The sequence below is a fragment of the Sceloporus occidentalis genome, unplaced genomic scaffold, assembly GCF_023333645.1.
Source record: "Sceloporus occidentalis isolate IW3139 unplaced genomic scaffold, rSceOcc1.0.p SCAF_5, whole genome shotgun sequence".
Taxonomy (NCBI): Eukaryota; Metazoa; Chordata; class Lepidosauria; order Squamata; family Phrynosomatidae; genus Sceloporus; species Sceloporus occidentalis.
In genome coordinates, this window is record NW_028316985.1 from 20,111,625 (window position 1) to 20,124,703 (window position 13,079).

Here is a 13,079-nt window from a genome sequence, read left to right on the forward strand (position 1 = left end):
GATAAAGTTACAGCAGATGCAATGCAATAGACTATGATGGCCCAGCATAGCTATTTGATGCAAATTCTCTTTAGCTCTCCCTCCCCTCCATCAATTCCCTTTTTAAAAGATGGAATCTTCCTGGCAGGCATCAACTCCAGAAATCTAGGGAACAGTGCTTGTTTCAGATGTTCCTCATACTTCCAAGAAACACTGCTTGAAAACAATAATGTAATGTAAGTGTTAAAACTAAAAACACTGTTTCTACTGGGATTTGGAAGCTGTTTGCTGCATTAATGCTGTTTTTCTTTAGAAGAAATAAAAAAAGATGATGTACCATTTCAGTCTGAATCCATTAGGAACAGAAAAGAGAGTGGAGGTGGGTGGGTGGGTGAATGTTCTGATCCTAAAATGTAGATACAAAGATGTATGAGCTATAGTTACATCTCTGATGCTCCCTATCTTTCAAGAAGCACAGCCTCCCCACCAACAACAACATGGCCGTTTCTGAATTGCTGGAAAGCAAGGAGATGGGGGATGATGTTTTCTTCTAGCTAAAATACCTTTTCTTGTAACACTCACTCACCCCCATGCCAGCAACTCATAAATGGGAGGTACTACATAGCTTAAAAAGTAAGTTTGGGTGGGACTTATGGCCATTGTGAATGAATTCTGATGTCATATGTCAAACTTAAGACATCATCATTGCTGAACAGGATGCCAGGCAATCAGTCCTACAAGATCTTAAAGCCAGTGTGGTCAACTTGTTTCTGTATTGTAACTCCCATAATCCCTCATCAAAGGGCTGCAGGGAATTGCTGGCTAACATCATCTTGTTGCAAGAAAACAATAGTCCAGCATTTAAGGGGTTGTTGTTGTTGTTTTACTTCTCAAACATGGGAGGAAACACAAGCCAGTAACTAAGCTTTCGTTGTACTTTTGAGTCTCCAGGTACCCAGGTTTTCCCCAGACTATTCTTCCATATCTTCATTTCTGACAGACATTCCTAAACTAGGTGGGTCACTGGTCTGCCTCAGAATACATCCATTCGAACAATCCTCGGAGAATACCTACATTACAAATTTGCATTTCATAGAATCATAGAGATGGAAGAGACCACAAGGGCCATCCAGTCCAACCCCCTGCCATGCAGGAACTCTCATATTTGTTTATACCAGTTCAGGTTTCATGGCTACCCCCTCCCCAATACACAAAATTATAATTTTGTAAGAATTCTCTGCTACATAACTCTAGAAACCTCTTATTTACAGACTACACTGTCCAAGGTTTTCTAAGAAGGGCAAAGACACCTTTTATTTGGATGGGTGGTCTTTACCCAAAAAGTGCTTAGATTATTGCAAAGGGCTGTGGCCCACAGAACATAATCTTTCCTCCAGGCACCATGGTTCCTGAAAATTGCCTCCAACCTGGCACCTTCCACATGTGTTCAATTATAACGCACATCATCTCCAGCCAGTTGTGGTGCAACCTCAGTAATGGAGACAACTGCTCTAGAATGTACTTCATTTGGCAAATATTGATCAAACCACGGTAACCTGTCTCTAATTGAATGCAAAGGGACTAGGTAACTGAGTTTGAAAGACATGTTATTGATTTACAAAAATTATAATCCAGTCCAATGATGTGTACTTAAGTCCCATAGAAATGAATTGGTCTCTCACTCTCTGTGTAACAATGTGTAACAATATGACCAAAAAGACCTAGGAGATCATTTTAGAGACAACACACTGCTCTAGCTACGACACTAATCTTTTTGTCTAGACATTTAGTGTTTCACTTTTCCAACCCCCTTCTCCACCCGCCCCCCCCCCCAAAAAAAAAAAAAACACAGGATGATAAGCATCAAAAGTTATTCATCAAGTCTGGCTTGCAGACTTTGTTTAAGCAAAACTCTCTGCCTGAACTTCTAAGAAGAAAGTTCCCTGCTATTCTCACCCCAGGAAAAATACCATTTGCTATGCCTGTGAATAGCTTTGGGCAATATCATTACACATAGCAAGTAGCATATCAGGTCTTGTAGTTCACTACCAATTTAATATATTTTAATGTACCATCTCTCTAACTGCATAAAGCTAGAGAATTAGGAGTGTGTGTGTGTGTGCGCGCGCACGCACGCACGCACGTCTCCAGACTAAGTTTCCAGTGTGCAACCACTCTGTCCTCCACATTCACAGAATTTCTAGGGACCCAGACATTTGGAACTTCCTCATGTTCTTTCCATTTGCTTCTTCCATGTCTTTCATATAACAGAAAATTCTTTAAGGAAGGAAAGACAGAACATGAGCCCAATGTCTTCTAAAAAAATATTGATGGTACCCAGACACATCCATCTGGAAACAGCTTGGGTGGAGCTATATATCTAAAGCAGGCAAGGCATTGGGTTAAATGTCTACTATCTTACCAGGCATGCATTTCCAATTTAAATATGAGCCTTGATCAACCTGGGGTTTACTTAAATAATTTTGTGCTATCTTTAAGAAACTACCAAGGAAATTATGGGCTAGAGATGAAAATAATATTTGAAACATTTAAGTGTTTGAAAAACATGTTTTTCAAGTGTGGAAAAATCCTGCACTGATGACAATCTTCAAAATTCAGAATTTAAATCTGTGGAAAATTCACATTTCTTCCCACAGAACCCAGTTCTTCTGTTTCAGGAAGCATCATTTCCTGTGTGGAAAATGTTGTTTCTACACAGAAATATTATTTTCTTTGCAGAAAATGTTTCTTGTACAGAAAATGCTGGTTTCTCTGCAAAAATACCACGGGTAATTTGCATAGAATGTCTTGAACTGTGAATAGTCCTCAAAATGGTGCAGTTTTTGAAGGCTTACTTATAATGGAAAGAATATTGCTAAAAAATTATCATTGCTTCCTTCAAGAACATAATTAGCAAAGAATTACATGCCTGGCATAGGCCTATGGAACCTCAAGAGATCAAGTATCTATGAGATATATAGAAATTGGATCTTTCAGCTTTGAAGATCTTAGAAAATTGCAGATTTCCTTTCACAATCTCAGTTCCAGCTTTTCCAAAACTATCCCCTTTTTTATAGTATAGGCAGTCATGAGACATCTGAATGTGAGCGAAAAAATCTAGAAATGCCTGCTTTCTCAAGGCACACATTGAGCATTATTGAAAATAATGTCAAATCCATAAGAATACTTTTTCCCAAGCTCTGCTCTTGCCTGCTGTTTCTGCTTGTCTTTCCTGGCCCCAGCTATTTGTATGTTTGGGAAACTGGGGAAGGGGCAATGATGGCGATGGAAAGAAGAGGGCTGGTGAAGACAAAGCAGCTCCTCCAAAATGGCTCTTTCCAGGCTTCAGAGAATCTTAGGAAACAGCCAGAGATACCACCCTCTTCAAAGAATGCTAAAAAAAGAAAGGCCCAGGTCATTTCCCCATCTCTATATAATAAAAATAGTGCCTATCAGTCAGGTAGCTAATATACCACAAGGTAGGGTAGTGAAGGAGGGATCCAGATCTGAAGCTGTAAAATCCAGCACTAAGTCCCAATACCTTTTTGTTTAAAAATTCAGAAGAACAGAGGAGGGGGAGAGAGTGACATTGCAGGCAATACTTCCTATGATGAATCTCTTCACATTATTCCAAATCTATTATTAATTGCTTGGTGCTCTCACTCTTCTAGGAACCTCAAGCTCTCATAAATACTTCATCCAGAAAAACAATTATTTCATCAAATACTTTATGGTTTTTGTTGCCATTTTGTGTTAAATGTGAAGTAAAATCTAATTTATTTATCTAAACACACCAATCTTTTCATGCTTTAACTAATGCACCATGCAGATATGGATGTCTTCCAGGATAGCAGAAGATACCCAAATCAGCAGCATGGGGGAGGGCAGAGAATGAACCTAGCAGGGGCTCCTAAAATATAGTTACGTGTTCCATGGTGGGGAACAGGGGTGGACATTCAGGCAAACATGATTCCAGTCATATACAGACCTTTATGTTTAATGTGCCATGGTCTCAAATGCTGCTGGGCATACAGCTTCAGATGTGCCCAGATTTCCATTCCGACTCTAGCCATAAACATGGGCAAGGAAATGCCAGTGTGGCCTTCAGTGAAACCATATTGTGGACCAAAGCTGTAGTCTGCCATATTAAAGCAGAACATGGAAAAGTTATTTTGGGGGTTAAAATGCTGCTGCTGGCTTATGTTACTATAACCTCCCATTATGCCAGGTGTGATTATTGGTGATGCACAAGGAGGTATCAAGTACCTCTTTATATAGTTATCCTTTTCCCAGCTGCACAATGGCAGATAGATTGTTATCCCACTGCATCACTTTTGGCTAGTCAGTGGCCAGGAACACCCGATCACCACTGTGTAGCCAGGGAAAATCTAGGAGAGCTAAGACTGCTCCTTCTTTCATGGCTATGAGAGATACATTGCACCTGTGCATAGCTCCACATCTGGGTCACTGGTTGGTGTAGAGGGATATCTGGGTAGCATCCAATTGAAAAATGAGCAGCCTTCATCCCCCCTGGACTCCTCACCCAAGCTACATTGACAGATGTCCACCAGCATTAAACAGGATCTTGACCTTGGATTACAACATCCAGAATACAAACTGTAGTACAAAATAGCATTCCTCCCTCCAGAAAAGCCTCTGTTCAAAGAAAGCTCTCTGTCTTGAGATCTGGTATAATATGTCATGTAGCATTCGGATGCTTGAGCATTTACCTCCCTGCAATGATGGGAAACCATGCAGTTTTCCTATGAAAGTTGTGCACCTTGTCCAGAAACTGCAGCGTTTTGGAAAATGTGCAGCTTTTGGCAGAGAAATGGGAAAAAAGGTGCAACTTTCCTTACAGAAAGGAAATTGTGAAACATTCAAACTAGCAAAGGCTTCAGCTTCAATCAGCCCAAATTTCTTTTCCAGCTATATGAAATTCAAACTGGGAAAGCTGATGCATGAAAATTGCAAACGTAGGTTATTTAGAGCAAAGCTGCACATTGTTAAACTCCTGCATAGTTTTCAAAAACTGAACAGTTTATGTTGCGCCAGGAACAACAACAACAAAACCCGCTGCAAGTTGCAGGAATTTTCAACATGCAATTTCTCAAGGGGTTAGGACTCCAAATTTGACCTCAGTTGGGAGGCTGGCAAATATCCATTCCATTCCCGGGGAAGGCATGGTTAGTACATCTAACAAATGAAATGGAAAGTGACCGTGGCTGGATGAGAACATCCCTGTAAAATTCCATGAGTGTGGCAGGGTAATTGCACAATATAAGTCTTTTGGGGATACATCCCATGTCTTGTTATGTAACCCGATGGATTTAAATGGAGGCCTTCCCATCACAGTAGGCTTCAGGTTCTCCAGTGTAAAGTTCCTCTTTCTACCTCACACAGAAAGTAAAAAAAATCCTTTACTCTCCTTTTCCTTTCACTCATAAACAAATATACACATTTAAAAATAATAATAAAAGAGACTTGAAACTTGTTCTGCCCTATTTCCAAATCCTAAAGTTGATCTTCTTAAGCCTCATAGGGAGATGGAGTGAGCAAGAGCAAAGCCCTTAAGCTAATTAATGCTGCTCCTCCCTCATGCGTGGGGAAGATATTTTTTCTAAAAATACAGCCATAGCCCATTTTAATACCATCTTTCTGCACGTCAGCATCCCTGATAACTGCAAGGAGCTGAGCTCCTTTTTCATCTTCTCTCCCTGGAACTCCCCACCCACCTTTGCCATACATTATTGCAGAGGGGGGCATTGTGAAGAGAAAAGGAAGGAATGGAAGGAAGAGTTATTAATCTGATTTGTGCTTACATGATTGGCTACACTAACAACACTTAATATATTGGATTTGCAATATATCTGGTTTGTTTTATATATTCATAAAGGCAAAACAAGAAGGCTCTCAGATAGTGAGATATTCCTTGCCTCTCTTCAGTTTCATCTTGACTAATCGTGTTTCATTTCATTTGCTTACAATTGCTAAGGCAGGTTAAGGCCAGGATTTCAACAAAAGCACACAGAATTACCCAGAACATGACCCAATGTAGCATGTTTCCCTGCCTGTGTAAACATATGCTGTTGACTCAGGAGAACGTCCCTAAATAAACCTCTGTGATGCTAGTTGGTACAAGCAGCTCAGAATGGAAAGAGGGAGTCAAACAGGAATGTGAATATGGAAAGAAGCACCTGGAGCCAATTTGAAAACACATATGCTACATGTTGGGACTATCACAGGATTTAGTTGTTGCCCTACTTCTTCCCTGCCCTATTTCTCTCTGCTTCCCTGGGGACATATCAGGACTGGCTCTACCATTAGGCCAAGTGAGGCAATTGCCTCAGGCAGCAGGTGATGGTGTGTATATGTGCAGAAGTGGCAACAGCCACTCCTCTCTATTGCAGAACACCATGAGGGATGCACTGCCTCACCTGCATCTAATCTATCCTGCTGCTCTGGTGCAATGCGGGACACTGCCCCATCATCAGGGTGTAAGACCAGGTTACTGCTATACATGGAAATATGTGGGTGTCACTACACTCTTGTCCTTTGACACAGGCAGCAAAATGATTTAGGGGCTGTGTGTGTGTGTGTGTGTGTGAAAAATGGAGGCAGTTTCTAAGGGTGAGATTATTCTTCCCCTCTAGCCTGGAAGGTGCCACATCAATGCTACTATTTTCGGTGAGCTGGGTTGCAAGTCTGGCAGTGTTTCCATGCTGCACCATTATAGCACTTTGATCCCACTTTTAACTGCCATGGCTGAACCCTATGGAATCCAGGGACTTGTAATCTAGTGCGGGATTTAGAATTCTATAGTGCATTCCCTTGAATTACAGCATTAGAGCTCTCTGATAGAGAAGTAAAAGAGTCCTACAGAACCCAGGATTCTGTAGAATGGAGCCAGGGCCCTTGAAGTAGTATGAAATAGTGGATATATTTGTGGAGTGTAGATACACCCTGGGACAAAATGAAAAGCAAGATGAATAAAAATATTAGAAAGGAATCACTTTCCAGGATTATTAATTTCAGAAAGTGGCCATGCCAGGAAGATTTCCAGATCCAATTCTTATTTTTTTTTCCTAAATTTCCCCAGACCAGGCTAGTTCTTCCTTTTACCAGGCAAAGTCCACACACATTCAGCCATAAAGTGAATATTTACAAGTGGTGCATTTCTGTTGATATCCAGCAAAGCTTTCACATTACAATGCAGATTTTGGATGTCCAAAGTGAGGCCATCATTGTGTTTGGCTGCAGCATGGGGAGCAGAACCCTCTTCCTTCTTCTTCCTCTTTCTCTCGATTTCCCCTCTATCATCTTGCTGTGAGAGAACAGGGTAACCCCCAAAAGGCAATGAGTAGGAAGTGTGATGAGTGGCATATGTTTTCGGCTCCAATTTAGCAAGCTGCAGTGGTGGTAGCAGCAGGAACAGTAGCAGTAGCAGCTCCTCAGACCCAACAAGGTGAACTACCAAAGTCAATGCCCCCCAAAGGTCAGTCTAGTTGGTTTTGGTCAGAAACCTGTGGAATTTGGTAATGGTGAGAAAACAGGGAAGTGGAAGAAGCAAGGAAAGAGAACTAGAAAGAGGAACTGAAGACACAAAGCATAGGAAGCCAAGGACAATAAAGCTCATCAGAGAAGAACATGGTCGTATGTGTCAGGAGGAAGAAAGGTGCATGTGTGCAGCTAAAAGGGTGGAAGAGTGGGCAGCAAACATCTTCTGAAGCTGTCAGGCAGTTTCTACAGGTATGGATCCTTGCAAAAAGAATAGTTTCAGGAGAGATGGTAAGGAATTAGGTGTGTTCATTATACATACTGTAATTTATTTCATTATCACTATATGTTTTCACTCTTTCTCTGTCACTTTCTTTTTCTTTCATTTTGCTAAAAAATAAATCACAAACTAGATTTTCTTTGAAGACGGAAAAGGGTCCCAGGGTAAGTCTGTGCTGTTTGGCTAGTGCTGGTGGCGCTGCTACACTAGACTGCGTGAGCCACTGGAGTACCTGCGTCTCTGAAGCAAGGAGCTGGGGGGACAGGTCTGGTGTGGGTGGTTGTAGGGTGGTGGTGGAGGCGGAAGGGGGGGCTGATGGATGATTTTCACCGGGGTGCCTTGGAGACCACTGCCTAGACTGCGCAAGGGGGTGGAGCTGCAGGAATCGGAGGACACGTAGCGCGTCAGAGTCTGGTTGAGGGCTGGCTCCATGCGTGCGAGGCACGGTTTGTCCAAGACTATAACTTTGACAATCTGCTGGCACTGTACAAGTGTCCCTGCTGAAGCAGGGTAAGAGGGCACCAATGCTGTCTCCAGCCTCTCCCGAGGCATGTTAGGACGTGTGCTGGGCTGCATTCCACTCTCGAGCCCCGGGACAGAGTTGTGCTGGTACGTTTGAAGCCTGTTGTGAATTGACACCTAGTTTAGAAACAGTCAAAGAAGCATTAAATGTTACAAGACTTCTTCCCGTCTGCTAATGTGGGCTGCCCTTTACCCTTCCACCCTCCATCCAGTGTTCTTCCCCATAAGCCACAACCCACCTTAAACTTTACCCCTCTATCCCACCAGTATGCATCATCGTCCCATCCACCCCTAAAAATCACCCCTGAATGTTTCATCTAGAAATAAAGAGTTGCTTTATAGCAAAGGCAGTGATGCTGTTCTCCACACATACAGCACAACCTCAACTATCCAGACTGAATAAATTCAGCCAAGTGCTATTGTCACTTAAAGTGCTTCAGAAGTTTTAAATTGAGAAGATATAGGCAGCTGATGGCCTGAGCCCACTGCCTTTCAGGCCAAAAGGTATTTTGTTTTTTGAACTGTTAGTTCTTTTCAGTTATATCTCATTCCCCCCACCCCATTGTCTTTTATTTAGAATGAAAGCAACTAAGGATAAAGATGCTCTTATTTTTTTTCTTTACAGTTACGCCTTATGGTTATGCTTCTAAATAGAGCTTCTATGACTGAAGCTCCTACAAAATCCTACATCATAATGGAATTCATGGGCCAACAAGGCAGAAAAGGGGGAGGATAATTGAGGTTGCACATATTTGCAGAGAGGAGAAAAAAAAGATTTGCTGACACTCAAAAGAAAGACTTGAGCTCTTCCTAGCTCCTGTCTTTCTGAGCAGGAAGGTGCACACATGACTCACTAATCTGCTTACAAAAGAAGAAAATTAAAAATGAAAAGAAAAAACACACACAAGCAGAATTCTGACATATTTCAGCAAACTTGCAGCTCGCTCTGATCCACTCGATGGTTTGCAAGTGAAAGGAAATGATTTTACATATGCCGAAAAGGTAAAAGTAAAAAACAAAAACAAACTACCCATCCAACTTTAAACAATGATTTTTTTAAAAAAAAGAAATCTGATGAAATGGCAGCAGATCAGGTAATCTCAGAGAAAATGGAGATGCTTGCTTCTGCTGAGAAGTAAGAGGAGGGAGAGGGGAGGAAGAAGGGCTTGATTTGTCTTCCACGAGAAGCTCAAAGGGCTTCCCAATCTTTGACTGAAAAGAGGAACTAAAATGGAATGCAGCTCTCCTTGGAAGGGGTATCTTTGGGGCAATGGGCAAAATCTCTAGAAATAAAGAGTTTCAGAAGTGTGTAGCTCTTCAGGACATGGGGCCAGGGTGATGGAAAGAAGGAAAGAACAAGAAGAGAAGAATCTCTTCTATAGAGCCCTCTTTGCTTGATTCTGGAATTCCCCCAAGGAAGCCATATTTATGAAGTGCCTCCTTAGAATTCTGTGTCCCTAAAGTGATCATTCCTTCATGCCTTTGCAGGTGCAAAAGGTGCATGTGAAGCCATGGAGATGCCTGTCCATCCTTCCCAAAGCAGGAGCAGTAGGCACGGCAATGAATTAGCTTTTACAAAGTACTTCATCATGGGCAGGTGCAGGGGAACAAGCACATCTGTGGTTGCAGATTTTTCTCACAGGCTGTGGAACAGAAAGCTGTGGGGCAAAATAGCCTCAGAGGCCTAAACAGAAGTTACCAAAAAAAGAGGTGCTGGAGCAGTATATCTGCCTAGAAATGGAAGTTTCAGAGGAAATGGATGTTGATGGAGGAAAGCAGCTCTTGCCCCCATGAAAAGTAGCACTTGGAAGGAGATGGAGATGGACAGTATCTGCAGGGAAGAGATTTGGAGAAAGGCAAAAGCCAGGGCAAATTAAATATTCTGGAGAAATTTCCCAGACTAGAACTTTCCTGGTAAACTAGGAACCATAAAAGGACTTTTACAGTGGAGTCTTGTCTCCCAAACAAGGGCAGACAATTAAGTTCTCTCAGCAACCATATCAGACTGGGATACTTTTAACGAGCTTCCAGCACATGAAGAGTCTCATTCAATATGTTCTAGGCCCTGACAGAGGTACCAGTGTCTAGGGCAGAAGAGCCTATAGGGGAAAGATCACAGTGGTGACTATTAGCTGGGTTTCTGTCATGGCGGTGACCTGTCAGGGGAGTTCATCTCAGCTGCGTCTCTGATTTCTCCTGAAGTGTGTTTGGTGGGGATGAGGAAGGAGCAGGTTAGTCTCCAAGAGTTCGGGTGCTTGCTCCATGAAGGATGTGTTAACAGTTATAGAAACGGCTTGAAAAAAATGCTTTGAAGTTTAATCTGGATTTGAAAGTTGTATTACCCGTCCTAGCAGTAACTTTTTATTGTATCTCTGGAAATTGGTAAAATTGTCAGTCTGGCTGGGGAGGCATTGATTAAAACCTGAGAAAAGAAACAACAGAGAATGTAAGAAGAGCTGAACTGAGGGAGAATTACTTACCTCAGCTGCTGTGCATTCTACTTACCTCCACTGTGTTATCCGGGATCTTCTCTCCCAAATCTTTTTTGCCTTTGAAAACAAAAGAGGTCCTTTCCTTATTGACAAAATATAAACTTTCTGTCAGACGTTTCTGACGTCTCGCTGATTGGACACTTTTCAGAATCCTACAAGCCACCATGCCTTGGTCTTTCTTCTCCTGGCCAGCCACTGAATGGACTGCCAGCTATCAGAACCAAGAAATAGTTTTGGAAATATATTAATAATCTAAGACCTTTTTCTAACATTTGGTTTTAAGTATCCAGCTTGTTGCTACAATTCAAAACATGTTCAAAATACAGATATTATTTGAATCACAAAGTTGATTTAGTGGAATTAGTTTCAGATGGGGTTTTATCCACCTGGCATTAAGACATCAACACTATAAATGTATCAGTTTTATCCTAGTTCTCTTTTTATGGTTTTCCACAAGTACTTAGTTTGGTTCAAAGAGTTCCCTAGTCCCCCTACCAGAACATAACAGTTCCCTTGTTTCATGGGGAGATGGGTATAAACCATCACTATAGGTCCGAAGTGTAATACCTTTATATATAAAAAAATTACCATCCATTTAGCCTAAAATACCTACACTTACTTCATAAACTTATATCCTACTTTTCTTCCATCCCAGAATCCAAAGCCATGAACATCAGCCTCCCATCTATACACTAACTAGGCTCAGATCTACATAGCTTTAGAAAATTGCTGCCTCGGATGCCTTCAGGCCATGCCCTAGAAAATTACAAAGGTCAGTATTTGTTCTCATGGGCTTTCTACAGATTGATCATTGTATACACTTCATTGACTGCAGTGCTGGCAGACTGGTGAAATGACTTTATATTGTTGCCACAAAAGGCAATCCCCATAGTTTAAGAAAAGCTTGAGACTTCACAAAGGTCAAAAGGAAGCATTTCCATCCCTCAGTTCTTCCACAGTGATCATTTTCCTTTCTTTGCTTCTTCTTTTTCAGGGATCTGGTGACACACTTTGGGCATTTCAGCATCACAGAATCAGAAACAGACAGATAACTCAGAGACTGTAGGTTTCCTTTGGTTATTAGGAGGTCAGCACCAATTTATAGTTCCTTCCATTGGAGAGATGACTGGATTGATTCATCAGACGGTCAATGTAATTATCAGGTGGTGTACAGTTTTGAAGTTTCTAGTAAGAATACTGTTTCAGCCCATTTAAAAAAAAAAACAACATTTAACTATTTCTCCTTATTTGGAAAAGAAAAAGTTTGAGAAGAAAAATAATTCAAATGTGAGAGAAGCTGAAAATGACAGATTAATTTATCTGAAGGTCCTGAGTGCTTAACTTGTAAAAGTCTGGGTTTGGATCCTTTCATATCCATCCATGTTAGTACTGAATTGGAATCACCATCGCTTTTTATCTAAGATGCTTCTCATCTTACATCATGACATGACTATCTGCCCATACAGAAAGTTGTTGTTGTGGGCCTTCAAGTAGTTTCTGACTTATGGTGACTCTAAGGTGAACCTATCATGGCATTTTCTTGGCAAGATTTGTTCAGAGCAGATGTGCCTTTGCCTTCCTCTGAGACTGGGAGAATGTGATTTGCTCAAGGTCAGTCAGTGGATTTCCATAGCGTTAAAATCCTAGGCACTTTACAGACCACCCAAAGGGGTGGTCTGAAAAGCGCCTTCATTTGCTGCATGGAGGAGCCTCAGCGGCCAAACCATGCGGCTCCTCCGCGCAGCAAAAAGAAGCTGCAAAATGCAGCTTCTTCTTGTGGCATGCTAATGAAGTTGCAAGGCGCCAATGGTGCACTTGCAGCGTCATTAGTGCCATACGACGTGGGGACGCTAAGCGTCCGCGATGTCAAAATGGCAGCGCCTGTGTAGAACGGGTGCCGCCATTTTGTACGCGCTGAGTGCGTACTAGGGTTGGGGCGTCCGGAAAGGACGCCCCTTTCTAACCCTAGTATGTGCTCGGCACGTACTAGGGTGCCCGTGTGGAATGGGCCCTAGTCTCCAGAGTCATAGGAGTTTACCACATGGGAGGGAAGCGCCCACATCCTGTGAATAAATGGGTATTAAATTTGTGAACATCTTGCAATAGCAGGATTGTCTTCAGATGATATTGCATGAATTCGCCATTATCCCAACATTAACCCGTAAATAAAGTGGCCAAACTGTGCCATTTTTTATTTTTGGAATTTTCCCCCCCCCAAAAAAGTGGCACAATTTGGCCACTTTATTCATGGGATAATGGTGACATCGTGTGACGTAGTCTGAAAACAATCCTGCTCTTACAGGATGTTC

General features: G+C 41.9%; 1 protein-coding gene across 7 annotated transcripts in view; it reads right to left on the reverse strand.

The window, feature by feature from the left end:
* Positions 1 to 1,914: 1,914 nt before the first annotated feature.
* LOC149311737 (IQ motif and SEC7 domain-containing protein 3-like) overlaps positions 1,915 to 13,079 on the reverse strand; it is a 210,143-nt gene continuing 198,978 nt past the window's right edge. For 2 of the 7 annotated variants that reach the window (XM_089527805.1, XM_089527806.1), the window contains exons 13-14: positions 10,784 to 10,827; positions 1,915 to 8,395 (exon numbers count right to left, since the gene is read on the reverse strand). In XM_089527805.1, the coding sequence (XP_089383931.1) occupies positions 7,958 to 8,395; positions 10,784 to 10,827 (482 nt within the window). In that variant the 3' untranslated portion in view covers positions 1,915 to 7,957. Of the gene's footprint in view, positions 10,701 to 10,783; positions 10,828 to 13,079 lie in introns of all 7 variants that reach the window. The other 5 variants (XM_089527807.1, XM_089527812.1, XM_089527809.1 and 2 more) reach the window with 4 other exon arrangements.